Source organism: Tamandua tetradactyla, chromosome 2 (genome assembly GCF_023851605.1).
Source record: "Tamandua tetradactyla isolate mTamTet1 chromosome 2, mTamTet1.pri, whole genome shotgun sequence".
Classification (NCBI taxonomy): Eukaryota; Metazoa; Chordata; class Mammalia; order Pilosa; family Myrmecophagidae; genus Tamandua; species Tamandua tetradactyla.
The window spans coordinates 170,887,108-170,908,029 of record NC_135328.1 but is presented as its reverse complement, the minus strand read 5'-3'; the positions used below and the strand labels follow the sequence as shown (position 1 = coordinate 170,908,029).

The following is a 20,922-nucleotide window of genomic DNA, read 5'->3' as shown; positions in this document are numbered from 1 at the left end:
TAGGAAATGACAGCCCCTCTACCCTGTTTCTCAAGCCAGAAATTTGATAGTCATCCTTGGCACATCCTTCTCGCTGGTCTCCTTCACCTCTAAGCTCTATCAATTCTAGCTCCTAAGCATCTCTTAATCCACCCTCTTCTCTGCCCAGAGCCTCTTCCAGTTCACGTCACGATCATCTTTACCCAGGTCTGCTGGAAGATGCCCCCTTCCATTCTCGCCTCCTCCAATCCCTTCTTTCCCATTAGACCCTTTTATTCTATATTCCACATCCCTTAACACACTTCTTTGCCACCTCACTGACTCTCCTTGCTACAGTCAGGATAATCTATTTATACCTATCTTTCACTTCACTAAGTCTCTCTTTAGGTGGGTCTGAACTGCTACTTATTCCACCCACTGAGTTTTTTATTGTGGTGATTCTATTTCCCATTTCCAGAAAGTCCATTTGGCCCTTTTTCAAATCTGTGTGGTTATTTTTTGGGCAGTATTTTGGTTCTTGCTTATGATCTTAAGCCCATCTTTGATTTCTTTACACATTTTAAATGCAATTGTTTATATTTTATATCCCATAATTCCAGAAGTTTGGATGTTCAAGGAACTTATTCTACTTGTTTCTTGTGTGGTGGCCTTTTTCCTTGGGTGTTTTGTAATTTTAGACTGTGAGTTCATATTTGATCCCAAAGAGACCTTGGGATAAGGATACCTTCCTCCAGAGAGGGTTTCCACTTACTTAGGCCAGGTTTCCTGGAGCACTACCACTCTGAGACCACTTTCAGTTACTATTTTTAGTTTAGTATTTCCAGGAGGACAAAGGTAATGTGAGGGCAAACTGATTTATAATTTTCTAGGGAGCCTTTATTTCCCTGCCAGAACCACCTCCCGTGTGTCTCCCCCTCTACTAGTAAGTGGACATTTTTTCTGGCCATTCCCGCCCATTCCCTGACAATGTAGCTCTTTAAGGGTCCCAGATTTATGTGGGAGCAGGAGAGGGAGAAGGTTAAATTTCAACTCCTTACACTGCCATAGGCCCAAGACCTAGTTTCCTACCCCTTGAGTGGCCGTTAAAACCCAAGGTTCTAGAATTTGTAAATACCCTCAAGGCTGTGGTGGCCTCACCTAGTGTACCCACAAGATTTCGGTTCCCTCTTCCTTCTTGGCTTGAGGGGATTTCTATCAGTTCTGTGGGAGCTCAGAAATGCTTTACAAGGATGGCTGCTGCAACCTATTCAGCACCTAGGTAGTTTCTTGTTTGTTTTTTAATATTTTTATTGACAAATCCCTATACACACACAGTCCACGCACGGTGTACAATCACTGGCTCACAACATCACCACATCCTTGTGTACTCATCACCCTGATCATCCAGGTTGTTTTTTAGGGAGTTTTGTTTCCTCCAACCATCCCTGCTATAACAGCCAAGGTGATGTTTTTAAAGCCCAAATCTGCTCGTTACACCTGAACTTAAAAGTCCTCAATGGCTTTTCATTACTTTTAGGAAAAAGGCCAAGTTCCTTTCCATGGTCTAATGGCCCCAGCAGAAGCGACACTGCCCCTCTCTGTCTTCCTTCGTGCCCCCTTCCTTTGTGCTAAGCCTGGCGACCCGCCGCTGGCAGGCGCTCAACCTGTTGGATGAATTAGTGAAGTCCATAATAAACCAGAACCAGTGGGTACCAGCCACCACCCTGGGCATTTAACTCTCCTCAAGCCCTCACAAAGCCCTAGGAAGTGGGATTACTGCCCCAAACGGCACATGAGGAAACTTGGACACAGAGGGGAAATGACTTGGCCAAGGTCACACTCCCAAATTTAGGTTCTAATCCAAGTTTCTGCCTGACCCAGGGCCCACCAGCACAGTCCTAGAGAGACCCTGCATCTGTCGCCCTGGCCCCTGTCCATCCCTAAACAAATCCAGAGCCAAGATCCTGCCTCCCACTTCTACAGCACCACCACTACCACCACCTCTCCCCCCACCAAGGAAGCGGATTCGTCCTCTTGGGCCACCCCAAGAGGAAGGCGCACAGCCTGATGGACAGACAGGGCACAGACACCACCTATACCTTGCTCAGCAGTCCCAGCCCCTTTTCTGCTTACCAGATGTGAGGTGGCTGGACAGTGACCTTCCTGGGGGCTGGAAGTTGTTTTAGGACAGGTCCTTGGGTGGATTTCCTCCCTCTTTCCTTCCTACAAATACCTACTAATCTCTGCTCTGAGCCAGGCCTGGGGCTGGGCCCTGGGGAGCTGGCCACCTAAGGAGGAGGCAGGTGCTAGCCAAGGTGATGAGGGCTTAGACCGTGGGAGCCACTGGGGGCTGAGGGGGCCCAGGAGAGGCCCTTAATCCAGGGGTAGGGTTGGGGGTACAGGAAGCCCTTTCAGTAGTGAGTTGAGGAAAAGACGGAGAAAGAAGTCTAAGCAGGGGAAACAAAGGGCATAAACGGCCCAGTGTGGAGGAGACCCAAGCAGGTTGGCAGGGCTGGAAGGCAGAGGCTGGATGAGGCCAGCTGTGCGGAAGGTGGAGACATCGGCCCCGTCTGACTTGGTAACAGCTTTAACAACCACCTCCAGCTATCTAAAATGATCATGGGCATTATCTCCCTCAATCCCTCTAACAGCCCCGGGAGGCAGGTGCTCTGGCTGCAACTGGGAGATAAAGAAGTGAAGACAAGGAAGACAGGAACATATCCTCCCCAGACACTAGGAGAACCTGAAATGCTTTCCCCATAAGCAACGGTGCCAAAATTATCCCCCTGGGCTATGACTGAGGCCTCTACTTCTCCAGTTTGCCTCAGCAGTCTGAGAAAAAGGTAAGAAAGGGACTGCAGGGTGGGACAGGATATCAGATAGCCTGGAGCCACCCCCTCTTTCCCCTTCCCTCTCAGTACCCGGCTGTGGTCTGCCTAGAAGCTACTGCCTTAGTGCCGGATGGGCAGAACCAGCATAGCTGGGAAAGCCTCAGCCCCACTAGGAATGGAAACCAACCCCTCCTCCACCCCGGGGTGGGTATGAGGTGGCAAAGTCACTCAGGGTGCAGCCTGGAGTTAACCGGCTTTTAACGCCTGCTCCATCCTTTGGGGGAACTGCAACACAGAGAGGGAATTAACCTGTCCATGGGGACGCACTGCTTTCAAAGTGACCTTTCTAAACTGCAAACTGACTGTTCCCTCCTTCCAAAGGGTTCCCTTTCACTGTGCACAAAGCGCCCTCTTGCTGTAGCCTGACCACCAGAGCATCACGTGGCACAGGGAGATGTGGCATTGCCTGGTGCGGCATGGCTTTCAAGAGTTCTGAAGGCAAAACAGTCCTGGACACAGGCTGCAGTTCTGCAGCTTACTTGCTGGGTGACATCTGGAAGGTTCTTTAACCTCTATGAACCTAAACTTCCTCAACAGTGAAATGGGAATGACAGAACCTACCTCCCAGGTTTGCTGAGACTAAGTGAGCACAATGGGAATTACTCAGGAAATGTCAGCAGTTGTTATTTTTTTCTAAGATTATGTATTTTCATCCTTTTCTTTCTTGAGCAGAACTGCATTTTTAATGAAACTAATGACTTTTTAAAAGTGAGTGCACATATACTAGGACCCAGCAATTCCACTTCTATGTGGCACCCTAGAGAAACACTCACAAATGAAGTGACAAATGTGAAAAAATAGTTGCTGTTTGAATAGCAGTAACAGGCAATGGGAACCACTTCAACATCCTTCAAGAAGCATAGATAAATAAACAAATGGGGGTCTTTGCATATAGTGGTACACTATACATCAGAGAAAGTGGGGGGAGACAGACTGGCAAGATCCAAAAAGGCTAAATCTCAGAAACCTAATGTTGAGGGAGAAAAAACAACTTGCAGAATGATATGTACCATATGACTCCATTTATATAAATTTTAAAGTAAGAACAAATTTCTTATTTCTTTGATGTAGATACACTCAGCCAAAAAATAAAAAGAAGCAGGAAAATGATCAATCCAAAACTCAGGATGGGGATTAACTCTGGATATGGAAGGAGGAGGGGAAAAGGGTGAAGGGGCATCAAAAGGGGCTTCAATTGCCTCTGCCATGGTTTATTTCTCAAAAAGGAGAGTATGAATTAAATGGGACACCATGTTAATCTCTGACAAAGCTGGGTCACCAAAGCATGGGAGTTCCTTTCATCATTTGCTATATTTTTCTGAAGGCTTCAAATGCTTTGTAAATTTGTAATTCAAGATTTAAGGCTTGGTTTGTTCACCACTGGCCCACCATGCTTAAGGCTGGGCTGGGGCATGTTTGTTGAGTGACTGAATGAGGTGAAGGTGGGGATGGCCCTGCTTCAGCCCTGTTCTGCTGGATGGCACTGACCAGGGGTGGGGGCAGATGAACCTGTGTGGCCTCAAAGAAGAGAGGGACCCCATGGGTGTAAATAGGGTAGAAGGAAGACTGACCGGAGCTCGAGGGCTGGAGGAGCCAAACTTTTGACCTGGAGGCTTGCAGCAAGGGCCAGAGGAGCCAGAGGTTGGGGGAAAGGGGGTTGGGGGATGGGGATGGGGGAGGGGACAAAGACACAGGATGTGTGTGTAAGAAAGAGGGATGAACGTGGCTTCCAGGTTGGGCGTCTATGATTCTTTGATAGAAACCTGTTGCATACCTGCCTTTTCTCCTGGAAATCACTTTCCTGGACCCAGGAAGGTGGTGCTCAGTCAGGGCTGGGCAAAAGGGACTTAATCAGGCTCCAGGTTTATAAAAGACTTCAGCCCAACTCAGGAAGGGGAGAAGCCAACCCAGCTTCGCTGTATCTTCCAAAGGAGGGAACAGAAGCTTAGAGAAGGTAAGGGACTTGGCCAAAGCCACACAACAAAGATGTTCAAGGCAAGACTCTACCAGGACACCCTCTACCAGGCCAGAGTGTTTCCCAGGAACCCAGAGGCCAAGCTCCCCTCCCCCAGCCTCCTCACCCCATCCCTCAGTCCCAGCGCACAGCAGGCCCTACGGAAGTCTCCAGCTGCCGGTTGGCACCAGTCTTGTCTCCTCCCTGTTCACGTGTCAGCCCTGAGGCCCTTGGCAAATATTGTCACTGGTGGTAAGGCCCCAGCAAGGACGGGCACCCCTCCCAGCTCACCCGGGCCGGATCTCCACCCAGCAACTTGTGAGCAGTCAGGGCTTCTAGTAACTGCCCCCTACCCACTGGGGCTCAGGAAAAGCAGTCAGTTGCTCAAAATCTCCCAACCCCTAGCAGCTGTCACTGCTATGGGGGGGGGGGGGCCCAGTTGGGGTCTGAAAGGGTTCCTCAGAGGGTGAGGAAGGAAAGGGGCCTTGTCCACAGTGACAAGGCCCACCTTTTGTGACTCATACCTTTGCCCTTTAATTCCCCAGAATATCCCTCAAGATGAGGCAGTGTGGCCTTAGGGTGAGGGCTTCGGATTCAAAGCGAGCTGGGTTCAAATCCCAGCCCCACCTCCTACCTCCTGGGTGATCAAAGACAAGTCACCTAAGAGCCCTGCCTCAGTTTCCTCAGCTGCAATGAGGTTGATAAAAACAGCCCACCTCACGGGTGTAAACGCCACGCCGACAGGAAGGCGGCTCTGAGGGTGGCAGCTTTCACAGCCCCGTGAGAAAGTTGATACCCAGAGGGGGAGTGACCGACCCGGGGTCCCCAGCGACGCCACACTCTCCTCGGCTGTTTCAGCAGCCCCCCTCCCCCGCTCCCCAAAGGAGGCGGCGGCGGCGGCGGCGGCACCCAGACCAGACGCCCGTGGCGGGTTGGGGGACGCGGTGCTAACCAGGGCCAGGGGACTGGAGGCCGCAATGCGGGCCGCGGGGCGACCAGCTCCGGGGAGGCCTGGCGCTGCGCCCGCCCCACGCCCCTGCTCCCACCGCGCCGGGGCCTGAGCCCCCAGGAGCCGTCCCGCGCGCACTTACCCCGCGGGCAGGGCGTCCAGGGCGCCGGAGGTGGTCATCGCGGAGCGGGGCTGGCGGCGCTGCCCCCACCGGACGCCAGCCGCGGCCCAGGTGCTGCCGCCGTTACCCCGAGCCGGGCGCTGTGCGGCCGAGCCGCGGACGCGGCGACTGGGGAGGGGCGCGCCGGGGGCGGGGAAGGCAGCGGGGCCGGGCCGGCCTAGGTCTTCCTGTGGGGCCGCGGTGGCCGGCCGCCTGCAGCCGACGCGAGATAGGGCAGAACTGGGGGGCGGGGGGCCGCCTTGGCCGGACCTGCATTGGGAAATTCCCCCCTCCCAAACCGTCCCCCCCCGACCCCCCAATCCAGTTCAAGGAAGAGTCTGGTCGGCCCATACCGCCTATCCTCTGCGCGCACACCCCAGAGACTCCCGCCTCAGACGGCCCCAACTATTGGGGGCCAGAAAGTTGTTCTCCTAGACCTGAGGTCCATCTGCCTGTCACCCCCCACCCCCGCCCCCCATCCGCGGCTTCCGCCCAGCAGCGACCCCCACCGGAGCCCTTCATCACCCCACTTACTCTGGAGTGCATTGATGGGGGTGGGGGGGGGGGGCACACGGACAGAAAAAGTCCCAGCCTCCAGAGCCAGGCTTAGCTTTTAATTCCATCCCCTTGTCGCCTGTGTGACTGGGTTTGCACAATACTAGAAAGTGGGAAATAACACTAGAATAATCCCATAACTGCCATTTTACAGATGGGGAAACCGAGGCGCAAAGAGTTCATGTAAGTTGTCCATGGCCATTCACCTAATAAGTGGCTCGCAGGGATTGGAACTCAGCCCCCTGACTCCAAAACGTACATTCTGGTCCCTTGCTTCCCTGTCCCCCCTCCAGTGGGGGTCACCGTAAAGCTCTTCGGGTGCCTGCTGTGTGCTGGCTCAGAGGTGGTGTGTAGGACCAAGGTGGAAACAGACCTGGTCCCCTGGTAGAGAAAGCCACTTGCCTGTGAGGAGTTAACCAGCTGCCACCTCCTGGCCCCAGATGCCTTTAACCATGCATGACTCATCAGAGCACGGAGCTGCCATTAGAGCTGTCCCTTCACAAAGGCAGGGGACAGAAAGAGGAGGGACTCCAGCTCCCTTGGATCAGCTCCAGGATATCAGAAAAGGAAATAGGAAGGGGAAACCTGTAGAGGGAGTCATGGGTGGGAAGAGGGCTTAGACCAGGTCCCATGGGAGCCCAGAAGGTTGGGCCTGGTGAGGTGGCAGAGGGAGGCTTTGGTGGGTAGGGGGTTAGTGTTTAAATCTCAACCAGCTGCCTGGAAAGGTAGTGAGTTCCCTCTCCTTCATATATGTGAGCCGAGGCCAGATGCTCACATATAAGGATCATCCCACCTCTGAGATTCTTAGACACAGACATGGAAAAATAAGGAACTACAATGAGCAGGCTATGATGTCATCCACCATCAGCTGTATCAGTCCAGATGAGGAACAATGTTACATATTGTTAAAGGCTAGAGAAGTCTGGGGGTCTTCCTGGAGGAGGTAGGGACAGAGCTGAGCCTTGAAGTTTATATTATATATTACTTAAACACAATGAACTCATGGAGAGGTTGTTCCAATTGGGGGAACAGCGTGGATGAGTGCCATCTCCCTTGGAGTTCATGAGACTGGTGAGAAGAACGGCAGCGTGTAGTTGAAGAGAAGTCCCAGGTGATGAGGCTGGATGGCACATGGGGGGCCTATTACTTGCTGTGCACTTTCAAATCTTTGACTTTGCACATGCTTTTCCCTCTGCCAGGAACATACTTTCTACCCTCGTTACTTATTATCCATTCATTTAAACAGGGGTGGGTCCAGAAGCTTACAATTTGGAGGCCTCTTTTTAAAATAAAAGTTTACCAATATAAAATTGCCTGTGCCCTCCCAGGGCCTTGGAAGGAGCAACACATATCAAAAACCTGCCTCATAAAAAGCACAAGCAACAACAACAACAAAAATAGATAAAATGGAATTCCTCAAAATTAAAAACTTTTGCACGTCAAAGGACTCTATTAAGAAAGTGAACAATCTGCAGAATGGGAGAAAACAATCACGAACCATATATCTGATAGCTTTTAATACAGAATAAAGAACTGCTACAATAAAAACACAAATAACCCAACTTAAAAATGGGCAAAGGACCTAAATAGACATTTCTCCAAAGACATACAAATGGCCAATAAGCACATGCAAAGATGCTCCACATCATTGGTCAACAGAGAATTGCAAATCAAAACCACACTAAGATATCACTTCACACCACTAGGATGGCTATAATTAAAACAAACAAGCAAAATAATAAATGTTGGATGCAGGGAAATAGAAACACTTACACATTGTTGGTGGCAATGTAGAAGGGTGCAGCCACCGTGGAAATCAGTTTGGAGGTTCATCAGAATTGAAAATCGAATTAACATATCATCTGCTGTATTAGGGTTCTCTAAAGAAACAGATTCAATAGGAAATATCGTAAATATATAAAAGTGTCTTACATAACCATGGGAACATAGAGTCCAAAATCCACAGGGCAGGCTGTGAAGCTGATGACTCTGATAGAGGGTCTGGACAAACTCCACAGGAGAGACTCGCCGGCCGAAGCAGGAAGAGAGCCTGTCTCTTCTGAATCCTCCTTAAAAGGCTTCCAGTGATTAGATTAAGCATCACTCCTTGCAGGAGACACTCCCCTTGACTGATTACAAATGGAATCAGCTGTGGATGCAGCCAACATGATCATGATTTAATTCTATGAAATGTCCTCATAGCAACAGACAGGCCAGCACTTGCCCAACCAGACAAACAGGTACCACCACCTGGCCAAGTTGACACGTGAACCTGACCATGACAGTTCACCCCTTGTCAACTTGGCAACTATACTCATCACCTTAAACCATACCTAATTTCTAAATAGAAAACAATAAAAGACACATTTTTTTCCCTCACCTAACAATACTCAACTGTCCTGCATATAACTGGAAACACATTAAATCTCCCCTGAACAGGGTGCAAGTCCATGGGTAATATTCATTCTTAAACTTGATGTCTTACAACTTAAATAGAATAACATGAACAAAACAGCATCACAGTCCTCGTTTCTGTAACTGATCATGTAGTTGTAGTTCATATTTATCACTACCTTCTTCCACTACGCATTCCATGTTTCCTTTACCCTCAGCAAGTGCTTCAACTGGCCATGGTTCTTTGCCTGGTGGGATGATCCAAAACCTTCATTCCTGAAGTTTCAGAGCCATTGGTAATCCTGCCTGGATTGGGCTGTTGCAGTTTTCCATTGATTTTAATCACAGGGCATGGTAGTACTAAAAAACACCCCAGGAAATCTTCTGTATTCCAGGAAAACTCTTCTTTACCTCCATTGTGCAGTTGCAGTCCTATTTCCCCCTGATAAGTCAGGGCCAATCACCCCAGCCAGTAATGCAATCCCCTTCTTGGCTTGTTGATCCAGGGACATGAGTAGCCTGAAGTGACCAGGTGGCAGTCTTAGATTCCAGTTCAATGGAACCATTGTTGTTTCTCCTGGTGGAAGCACTCCCCCTTTTGGAACTAAAACCTGTAGAACAGCAGAGCTCAGGGTCGCGGGGACATGAAGCAAAATTTTTCCTAGTGGATTACTAGGGGTAATAGTGAGTGGTGTCACTCTTATTTCCACTCCTTGGTTCCTGGACCCATGGATCCTGGCTATGGGTGAAACAGCACCATACAGCACGCTGATTCAGAGCATACACAGATCCTGGAGAACATTACCCCAGCCCTTCAAGGTATTGCCACCTAGTTGGCACCATAATTGAGATTTCATAAGGCCATTCCACCATTCTATCAATCCAGCTGCTTCAGGATGATGGGGAACATGGTAAGACCAGAGAATTCCTTGAGCATGTGCCCATTCCTGCACTTCATTTGCTGTGAAGTGTATTCCTTGATCAGAAGCAATGCTGTATGGAATACCATGACGATGGATAAGGCATTCTGTAAGCCCACAAATGGTAGTTTAGGCAGAAGCATTGCATGCAGGGAAAGCAAACCCATATCCGGAGTATGTGTCTATTCCAGTTAAAACAAATCACTGCCCCTTCCATGAAGGGAGTGGTCCAATGTAATCAACCTGCCACCATGTAGCTGGCTGGTCACGTCGTGGAATGGTGCTATATCAGGGGCTGAATGTGGGTCTCTGCTGCTGGCAGATTGGGCACTCAGTGGTGACTGTAGCCAGGTCAGCCTTGGTGAGTAGAAGTCCATGTTGCTGAGCCCGTGCATAACCTCCATCCCTACCACCATGACCACTTTTTTCATGAGTCCATTGGGCAATGACAGGAGTTGCTGGGGAAAGAAACTGACTGGTATCCACAGAACAGGTCATCTTATCCACTTGATTATTAAAACCTTCTCTGCTGAAGTCACCCTCTGGTGCGCATTCACATGGGACACAAAAATCTTCATGTTTTAGCCCACTCAGAAAGGTCTATCCACATACCTCTTCCCCAGACATCTTTGTCACCAATTTTCCAATTATGGTCTTTCCAAGTCCATGACCATTCAGCCAAACCATTAGCAACTGTCCATGAGTCAGTATACAAACTCACCTCTGGCCAGTTTCCCTTCCAAGCAAAATGAATAACCAGGTGCATTGCTCAAAATTCCGCCCACTGGGAGGATTTCCCCTCACCACTGTCCTTCAAGGACACCCCAGAAAGGGGTTGTAGTGCTGCAGCTGTCCACTTTCGGGTGGTACTTGCATATCGTGCTGAACCATCTGTAAACCAGGCCCGAGTTTTCTCTTCCTCAGTTAATTCACTGTAAGGAACTCCCTAAGAGGCCATAGCTCTGGTCTGGGAAAGAGAAGGTAATGTCGCAAGAGTGGAGACCATGGGCTTTTGGGCCACTTCCTCATGTAATTTATTTGTGCCTTCAGGACCTGCTCTGGCCCTATCTCATATATCCCATTTCCATTTTACAATAGAGTGCTGATGCGCATGCCCAACTTTATGGCTTGGTGGGTCAGACAACACCCAACTCAGATAACTCAGGTCTCATGGTAACTGGTGGCCCATGGTTAAACATTCAGTCTCTACTAAGGCCCAGTAGCAGGTCAAAAGCTGTTTCTCAAAAGGAGAGTAGTTATCTGCAGCAGATGGTAAGGCTTTGCTCCAAAATCCTAAGGGTCTGTGTTGTGATTCTCCTACAGGGGTCTGCCAAACGCTCCAGACAGCATCTCTATTTGCAACTGACACTTCCAGCACCATTGGCTCTATGGGATCATATGGTCCAAGTGGTAGAGCAGCTTGTACAGCAGCCTGGACCTGTCGTAGAGCCTCCTCTTGTTCAGGTCCTCATTCAAAATTAGCAGCTTTTCTGGTCAATCAATAAATGGGCCGGAGTAGCACACCCAAATGAGGAATATGTTGTCACCAAAATCCAAAGAGACCAACTAGGTGTTGTGGCTCTTTTTTGGTTGTAGGAAGGGCCAGATGCAGCACTTATCCTTTACTTTAGAAAGGATATTTTGACATGCCCCACACCACTGAACACCTAAAAATTTCACTGAGGTGGAAGGCCCCTGTATTTTTGTTGGATTTATCTCCCATCCTCTGATGCACAAGTGCCTTCCCAGTAAGTCTAAAGTAGTTGCTACTTCTTGCTCAGTAGGTCCAATCAATATGATATCATCAATATAATGGACCAGTGTGATTCTTATGGGAGGGAGAAATGATCAAGATACCTGAGGACAAGATTATGACATAGGGCTAGAGAGTTGATGTACCCCTGAAGTAGGACAGTGAAAGTATGTTGTTGACCTTGCCAGCTGAATGCAAACTGTTTCTGGTGGTCCTTACTACAGCTATTGAGAAAAAAGTGTTTGCCAGATCAATAGCTGCATACCTGGTGCCAGGGGATGTATTGATTTGCTCAAGCAATGATACCACGTCAGAACAGCAGCTGCAATTGGAGTTACCACCTGGTTGAGCTTACGATAATCCACTGTCATCCTCCAAGACCCATCTGTTTTCTGCACAGGCCAAATAGGAGAGTTGAATGGGGATGTGGTGGTAATCACTACCCCCTGCATCCTTCAAGTCCTTGCGATCTCTGCAATCCCTCCAGGAATCTGGCATTGCTTCTGATTTACTATTTTGCTTGGTAGGGGCAGTTCTAGTGGCTTCCACTTAACCTTTCCCACCTTAATAGCCCTCACCCCATGAGTTAGAGAGCCAATGTGGTGATTCTGCCAGTTGCCCAGTATGTCTATTCCAATTATGCATTCTGGAACTGGGGAAATAACTACAGATTGGGTTCAGGGCCCCACTGGACCCACTGTGAGACAGACCTGAGCTAAAATGCCATCTATCACCTGGCCTCCATAAGCCCCCACTCTCACTGGTGGACTTGAGTGACGTTTTGGGTCCCCTGGAATTAATGTCACTTCTGAAGCAGTGTCTAGTAATCCACAAAATATCTGATCATTTCCTTTTCCCTAATGCACAGCTACCCTGGTAAAAGGCCATTGGTCTCCTTGGGGAAGGCTTGGAGGAAGATAAACAGTATAGATTTGTGGCAGTATAACAGGGTTCTTCCCCGAAGAGACCTGACCTCCCCTTCATTCAAGGGGCTCTGGGTCTATAAACTATCTCAAGTCTGGAAATTGATTAAGGGGCCGTGACTTTGTGTTTCTGTAGTTCAAGTTAGACTTCTGTCACTTGACCTAGAACTCCTTTGCTTATGCAACTCAAACAAGAATTTAATAGACTGCCTAGATCTACTGTACTTGTAGGTACCCCAGGATTTGCTAGCCAACGCCACAAATCTCTGCAAGTTAGATTATTTTGACTCCTCTTTTGAGTTTGCTGTCTATTATAATAGCCACGTTTACCCTATCTTTGGCGATTAAGTGCTGCCACTGGCTTCTGCCAACTCAGGATCTGGTCATCCCATTATGTTTAAGGATTCCAGCTCAGTAACTGCAGTTCCCACAATAATATCTGACTTATAGAGAAGTGCAACTCAGAGCTCTTCAGGGATGATGGCACTAGTCTCTCAACTTTATTTCTCACTGTTCTGGTAAAAGGTGCATCCTCTGGACATTCCTGGGGTGTAAGAGCAGGCTTTGCATGATAAATCCACTCTAACATTCCAATCTCTCTAAGCCTCTGGATCCCCTCATCTACATTATACCAGGGCAGTTCTGTCATTTCAATCTCAGGTAATGTCAGCCACCTTTTGATCCATGTTTCAGCCAACCATCCAAACAAACTGTTAATGCCTTTTCTAACTCCTTGGGCTATAACATTGAATGCAGATTCTCTGCTTAGTGGGCCCATATCAATAAATTCAGCCTGATCCAGCCTTATATTCCTCCCACCCTTATCCCACACCCTTAAAATCCATTGCCACACATATTACCCTGATTTCTATCTATATAAATTGGAAAACGCACACAGTTCTTTTGGAGTACAATGTACCTCCTCATGTGTGATACTTTGTACCTCACCTTTAGGGGCCTGTTGGGACTTTAATCTAGTTATAGGTCTAGAAGAAATGAGGGGTGGTGGGGGTGGGTCATGAAAAGAATTAGAAGTCTCTTCCAAGCCATTTGCTTCGGGGCCTTCATTTGCAGTTTCATCTGGTGAAACAGGATTAATCACTCTAGGGCTAATCCCTTCAGGAGGAGGTTGACAGTCTGGGGGTGGGGCAGCTATGTCCTCAGTGCAAACTATTACAGGGTTATCTAGAGAAGACTCAGCATGACCTAGGGTTTCAACCTCACCACCAACATCATCATCCATCCATATGTCACCATCCCATTTTTCAGGCTCCCACTCCTTTCCAATCAATTCCCTCACTTTAACAGAAGACACCACGCAAGACTGAGATTTCAATTTATGTTGTAAAGTTGCTACTCTAACAATAAAATTCTGAGTCTGCTTTTCGGAGTTCTCAAGTCTACGGCTACAGGAAATAAGAGTTTCCTTCGGGACACTCATAGAAGCGTTTACAGCTGTAGATGGCGCATAAGCTTCTCATTTGAAGCTTTAAGCCCATCCCTTTCAGTCATTAATGTATATAGTTTATCTACAACAACCAGCCAACATCTCTATGCCTCCTATTTCCACAAAACTCCATAATGGTGTCAAAAACATTACCCCCCAGAGATTGGCTTCGAAGCTTTAGAAGAATCAAATGGTGGTGTTTTGACTATGTCTTTTGCCAACTCACCCCATGGATTGGCAATATCATTCTGATTATAGGAATCAGAGTCCTTAGTGCCTTTGAGTTCAGTCAGAGTAGATGACCAATCATAAAAACCCATTTTTTAAGATTCTATTTCTTAAGAACCACTCCTAGTACCAAGTTGTATTAGTGAAGGTTCTCTAGAGAAACAGAATCAACAGGAAATATCTGTAAAATATAAAAGTTATAAAAGTGTCTCATGTAACCATGGGAATGTATAGTTCAAAATCCGCAGCGCAAGCTGTGAGGCCGACAATTCCCATGGAAGGTCTGAACGAACTCCACAGGAGAGACTCACTGGTTGAAGCAGGAAGAGAGCCTGTCTCTTCTGAATCCTCCTTAAAAGGCTTCCAGTGATTAGATTAAGCATCACTCATTGCAGAAGACACTCCCCTTGGCTGATTACAAATGGAATCAGCTGTGGATGCAGCCTACATGACCATGATTTAATTTTATGAAATGTCCTCATAGCAACAGACAGGCCAGCACTTGCCCAACCAGACAAACAGGTACCACCACTTGGCCAAGTTGACACATGAACCTGACCATGACATCTGCCATTCCCAATTCTTGATCTATACCCTAACGAATTGATAGTACGGACTCAAACAGATTTTGCACACTAATGTTTACAGCAGCATTATTCACAATCACGAAAAGGTGGAAGAAACTGAAGTGTCTATTAATATATGAATGGTAAACAAAAGTGCTATATATTATACATTGGGATATTATTCAGCTGTGAAAAGGAATAAAATTCTGATGTAATGTGGATGAACATTGAAGACATCATGCTGAGAGAAATACGCCAGTTGCAAAAAAAGGCAAATATTTTGTGATTTTGACTTATATAAAATACCTGAAATAACCAAACATAGTAGAAACAGGTGGTGGTTTACAGGTTTCCGGGGCAGGATGGGTGGGACAGAAAGAGGGAATTATAGCTTAATGGGTGAGTAGTTTCTGTTTGAGAAAAATGAAAAAGGAGTGGTAATAGTTGTTGGTGAGGGTACACAATATTACTGAATTGTACAGTTGAATTCAGCTTAAATGAGAAATTTTGTGTTCCACACTGGTTGCTGCAATAAAAAGTTAAAAAAAAAAAAAAAAAAAAACCTGCCAAACGTCAAAACTCCTACTCAACCTATATAGGTTTCAGTTCAGATGTCTTCCCTATAAGGGAGCCCACCCTCCTTGGCTAGGTCAGGGGCCTCCTGGAGCTCACTGCCCTACTGCCCTCTGACCCACACCAATTGATCTGGACTGTCACTGTCAAATAGGGGACAGGGGAGTCTGATATTTGTGCATGATTGTTTCTACGCCATCAATTTCTGCACTGCTGTTCACCTGGGAAAGGGCTGATCTTGGGGTAGGAAAGGGAAGCTTGGGAGTCTTGGGTTAAGAAAGAAATTTCCTTCTCTCTTGCGAAGGAAGATGATGGAAGGTACTTCCTTGGTTGGAGATACTCTGGGCCCTCCAGAAATGAAGTTCTGTAGGTAGGCTCTATTTCTCTGAGTGGGGAGAGTTCAGAGAACACAGAACAGGCAGATTCAGAGAAGGAGGGAAGGCAGGTAGGTAGAATGGACTTCTCACCCCTCTAATCCTGACCCAGTGTCAGCACAGGACCTAGAACGTAGGAGATAGTCAAAGGATCCACTGAATGAATGGATGAATGAATGAATGAACAAATGAGCAAACTCATGGACCTCCACATAGACTGTTGTCTTCAAAGCATCCAACACCTATTGGCCCCAATGCCGTGTCATGGGCTGGGGTTTCAGCCAGGAATGAATCAGGCATTCGCCCACCCAAGAACTCCTGAATCTCTGCCATCAAGGAGGGCCCTGCCAGGACATGAGAAGAAAAGGCTTAGAGCAGAAAAGGTTTAAAACAGCAGCTCCAACCAAACCCTTCATCTGGCCTTATAGATAGGGCATTGCATGACTCTGGTTTTACTTTAAGACCTATACAAACTGGCCGCATCTAAGCTACCCAACCATCCTCATCCACCCACCTCCCTCCCTACCCCCAATTTGGTTTTGGAGAACTATTTCTCCTTCCCTCCTCTCTAGCCCATTGCTCTTATTGTAACCCCCACCTCCTAAGGCAAAGTGATCGATTAAGGGAACAGCCAATCAGAATATTTCCCTGAGCTATTTCAAGCTAAAGCTGGAGGAGAAGCCCCTTCCTCTCCTGGCCTGGGGGGACTGATCATAATAATTGCTAACACTCGGTACAGCTCCGACTATGTGGAAGGTCTCTTCTCAGTGCTCTGCATTAACTCATTCATGTCATCTCACAACAATTGTCATCTTACCAAGGATGAAACCCAAGCAATAATCTGTCCACGATCACACTGCTAGAAAGTGGCAGAGTCAGCACTCAAAATCAGCCTGTTTGATACTGGAGCACTTTTAACTGCTTTGTCTTGCAGGCCCAGATTCGAGCTGGGAAGCTTCTGGCAGTCGTGTCTTGCCCTTAGTGGCGAAGCAGGGTGAGCATTAGGGGACAATGAAGCTGACCACGGGGAGAAATTGAGTTGAGAGGCAGAAAATTTCAAGGGAAGGACAAAGCGACTGAAGCAATTTCAGTAAATGTAGCATGCTGTCAGAATTGAAATTATAACCTGAAAAAAAATCTATTTCTCATTTACTGTGAGAAAGGAACAAAATATGTGCCGTCTGAATCCCTCCATAATTGAGGAAGAGGAACAAAGGTGGCTTGGAGGTCTTGAACGCGACCGTCACCAGGGGTGGAGGATCTGACTGGCCGCATCATGCACCAGAGCCTGCCCCTCCCAGTCCGGCTGCCCTTCTGGGCCTTGGCAAGAGGGCCCAGAATCCTGGGATCTGATGCTTCAACATTGTAGAGCCTCGGAATCTTTAAATCACAAGTATGAGAATCACAAACACTTCAGCTTGCAAGAGCTGAGAAAAATCGTACTAAAAACTCAGTGCTGGTCTAGAGTCCAGACACTCCCACAGCAGCTCAGCCTCTTAATTACTCTCTTAAAAGCGATATGCCTGCCTGCACGTCTCCCTTAGTTCCTGGTGCTGTCTCCTACTTGGAGAGCACCCAGGAACAGCAGCTATGAGTGGGGGCTACCAGTGTGGCCAGGAAGGGGCCCTATTTGGTTATGTAATAGCTCCTCGATACTCATTTCTGGGGCCTAAAATCCCACACTTAGTTCCCAAACCTTTGAAGCGTTCTTTTTTCAGTCTTTCAGAATCTCTTCTGTTTAATGCAAATATCCTGATAGGAAGATCACCTTACATGAGTGCCAAGAAGGAAATGAACTCTCATTTTCCCCTTTACTGAAACTGAATAAGCCCCAGTAGCTGTTCGTTAGGTGCTTTACATATTTCACTAGGAGATTTCACTATATCTTCCCATTGTTCAATGAGTAGCTGTTATTTCACAGCTGAGTAAACTGAGGCTAACAGAGATCAAGGTCCCAAAGCCCGTAAGTGGCAGAGCAGGGATTGAGTTGCTGCTTCTTACTTTCCCAGTCCCTCACCCTTCGGCCAGGCTGCCAGAGACAGAGCGGGGCACGGTGGAGGTGGAGAGGGTCTTGAGCTGGGAGAATGGAGACATGGGTTTGAGCTGCAGGTGTGAGACTTTGTGGGGGTCACTGGAACTAAAGAGTTCCCTGGGGCACTTGTGTCCAGCCCAGTAGAATGCTGGCTCCCAAGGGCAGGTTCAAGTGTGAAGGCACATGTATGCCGGTCCACACATGTCCACCCTTACACAAGTCCCTGGGATGCAGAGGCCTCTACTTGGCCAGAAGCCATTTTTCCCATCCTCCACATTGCCTCTCACTTCTTCCCACTGTTGGTAATTCTGGGTCTTGTCTTCCAGCCTGTCCATTCACAGTTTGTCAATTTTTCCTTCTTAACTGTTTTCCCCCATCTCCTCCATCCACGTAATCCACACCCCAGCATCTTTCTCCTGGACCTTCACGTCAGCTTCCCCACTGGTCTCCTTGCCTCCAATCTCCCTCCACACTGTGACGGCAACATACACACTCTTGAAAGGCTCTGCCTACCAGACAGCGCAAAATGGTGTTCTCACAGGCAAGGCAGGCCTGGGGCATAAAATCTATCTGGATGCTGATGCTTCTCATTATCCCAGCCAGGATATCTCGTCCTCCACAGAAATCATTCCCCCAAGTCTTCATCAAAACCAAAATGCACTCTCTGAGCCTCATTCTCTGCTGGGCTCCAGGAACATGGAGGCAGATAGACCTTGTTCCCTTCCCAGGTATTGTAGTGAGACAGATAAGGAGCAGGTGACAGTGCCCCAGTGTGGTAATGGCCTGCCTGTGACTCCTTTCTCCATGGGGTAGCAGGATTATGGTTCCCCAATAAATCCAAGCTCCTTCCCCTGTTTGTTCTGGGCAACTTCCCTCCCGCATCTCATCAGGCACAGATCCCCAATCCTCTTTATCTCCCAGCCCTTTCTGTCCTCACTGCCTGGGATGCTCCAAGCAGGTTCAACTTTACTGCCCATCGCATTGCCCTATTTTAAGTCTTATTTAGCATCTGTTTCTGATGTTCACTTGTTTATTCGTCTTCTTGTTTATGTCTATCTCTTCCACTAGATCACAGGCTTCTGAGGGCAGGCACTTGTATGTCTGAAGCAATACCACATCTGCAGGGCCTAGTACGATGCTGCAACATGGTTTCAACATTGCTTGTTGAACAACCAATCAGAACCATGAAAGGGAAGCAAAGATGCTGGAGACTTGGAAGCCCCTAACCCTATCTCAAGGGTGGGTCAGAAAGGCTCTCCAAAAGAGGTCACCTAAATTAGAGTCTTAGAGAATGTGTCCCAGGAGTAGAAAGGCAGCATTCTGAGCAGAGGCCACCCCGAGTAGCCCCAGCATGGCTGTAAGAGCACTACAAGGCTACCTGGTGTTGCTGGGATAGAGTGAGGGTCAGGGAGTGATGAGAAATGGGTCTGGACATGTCCCAGGCTCTCTCCTCGAGGTCTAGAATCCTAAGAGCAGAAAAATAACATGATGTGGTTTGTGCTTTAGAAAGACCAGCCTGTGGAAAGGGACAGATTGGAGGCACAGGAAAGTTAGGGACTGTTGCAATAGTGCAAGCAGAATGAAAAGTTTTGAGAAAAGACTTCAAGGAGATAAAATCAGCAAGAGTTGGTGACTGGGGTGGGGGGGTGAGGGAGTTGTCAGGGATGACTCGGGTTTCGGGCTTAGGCAAGTGGGTGGATGTCTATAACAGAGGAAGAGGAACAGGTTTGGGGGTGAACATGCTGCATTTGGTTTGGGGCTTGCAGAGTTTGAGGTGCTCCCAGGTCAACTAAATGCAGGCATGGGGAGGGCAGTTGGATTGACCTGCCAGGGAGCAGAGTGATCTTTATATATGTAAATATGAAAAATTTGGGGGTTAAATCACAGAGCAGAGGTCAGAACTGTCCCTTCTCTCACGGGAACACATCTAGAGGTACCAACTCATCCAGGAGATGAGGACAGCTGGGGAGATGACACAGGAGAGGGGGCAATGACATCCCTGAAGAGTTGACCTTGGGGGAGCACATAATTCCACCCAGGACAGGGACTAGGACCCAGGATTTCATCCCACCGTGCTGCCCCCCAGATGTGGACAACCACTCAGCAGGGCAGTACTTTGCCCGCTGTTATCTGTGGTGCCAGGTGCTCATGGGTTGGCTCATGCAGAGCTCAGGACCACCAGGTATGTAAGCCTCAGGATTGAGCACGGATACAACTACAGCAAACTGGCTACCAGCCCGCCCCCAAGCCTCCAGCTCATCTGAAGCCCACCAGTTGTGGCACCGGAAGCGCGGCTCAGGTGAAAAAGGGGTGAGTTGGGGTGGGGATAGAGGGGGCAGCTTCTTCTTATCTTCCTGTCTGGGGCCCTGCTGGGGGCCATGACACAGGAGCAGGGGGCCCGTGGAGGTGAGAGGCGCTGGGCTGCCCTTCCCAGGCACCTCCCGCCCCCGCCGTTACCTCGCGCCCAGCAACCCACACACTGCCGTCCCCAGCAGTCAGCTGTCCCTCCCGTCGGCTGTCTCCTAGTGGCGGTATCCGCGCCTCTGGCCAAAGTCCCCATCCCGGCAGGTACCTGCGATCGCTTTTCCGAGAGGCTGCCCTCTTCCAGGCTGTCAGAAAAGCCATGGGCGCCTGCCGGACTCGGACCGGGGGCGCGGGCGGCCCCTCACAGCTGCGGTGGTCGCGGCGGGGCTCCGGCGGCAGCACCTGGAAGGTGCACAGCAGCGGACTGGGTGCGCGGGGCGGACTGGGCGGGCCTGGCAGCTCCTCCCCGCCCAGCCCCGGGCCTACCTACTCTGCCTAGGCTTCGGTGTCCCGGGAGCCGGGCCGGCCTGGGGTTTCAAGCATTCATTTTATGGTCTTGGCAGATCCTTTCAGGGCCACTCCCATGCAGAGCCAGAAAGGATCTCAAATAAGCGAGGTCTATCATTGGGCACAGGGAGATACTAAGGCCCAGAGAGGCCAGGGAGGTCACTTAGGGAATCAGTGGCAGAACCAGGACCTACCCCAGGCCTCTTCACTCCCAGTCGAGTGCCCACCCTCCATACTGAAGGGTGCCAGGTATCAGTAAAAGGGTCTCTGCCAGGCAGTGTTACCACCAGAGCCTTTCCCTCTTGCCTACACCCACAACCTGCCTTACCCGGACCCCCCGAATGGATTCAGGGTTTTAGCACTGTGGTGAATGCAGGACATGTGGCTGGAGTGGCAGGGGGCAGGCAGGTGGGCTGTAGCGTGGGCACATGGGG

At 48.9% G+C, this 20,922-nt stretch overlaps 1 protein-coding gene across 3 annotated transcripts in view; it reads right to left on the bottom strand.

The window, feature by feature from the left end:
- TTC39A (tetratricopeptide repeat domain 39A) overlaps nucleotides 1-20,309 on the bottom strand; it is a 55,107-nt gene extending 34,798 nt beyond the window's left edge. Inside the window, exon 1 of one of the 3 annotated variants that reach the window (XM_077149696.1) lies at nucleotides 20,250-20,309. In XM_077149696.1, the coding sequence (XP_077005811.1) occupies nucleotides 20,250-20,302 (53 nt within the window). In that variant the 5' untranslated portion in view covers nucleotides 20,303-20,309. Of the gene's footprint in view, nucleotides 1-5,894; nucleotides 6,026-20,249 lie in introns of those variants that run through there. The other 2 variants (XM_077149694.1, XM_077149695.1) reach the window with 2 other exon arrangements.
- Between the last annotated feature and the right edge of the window lie 613 nt (nucleotides 20,310-20,922).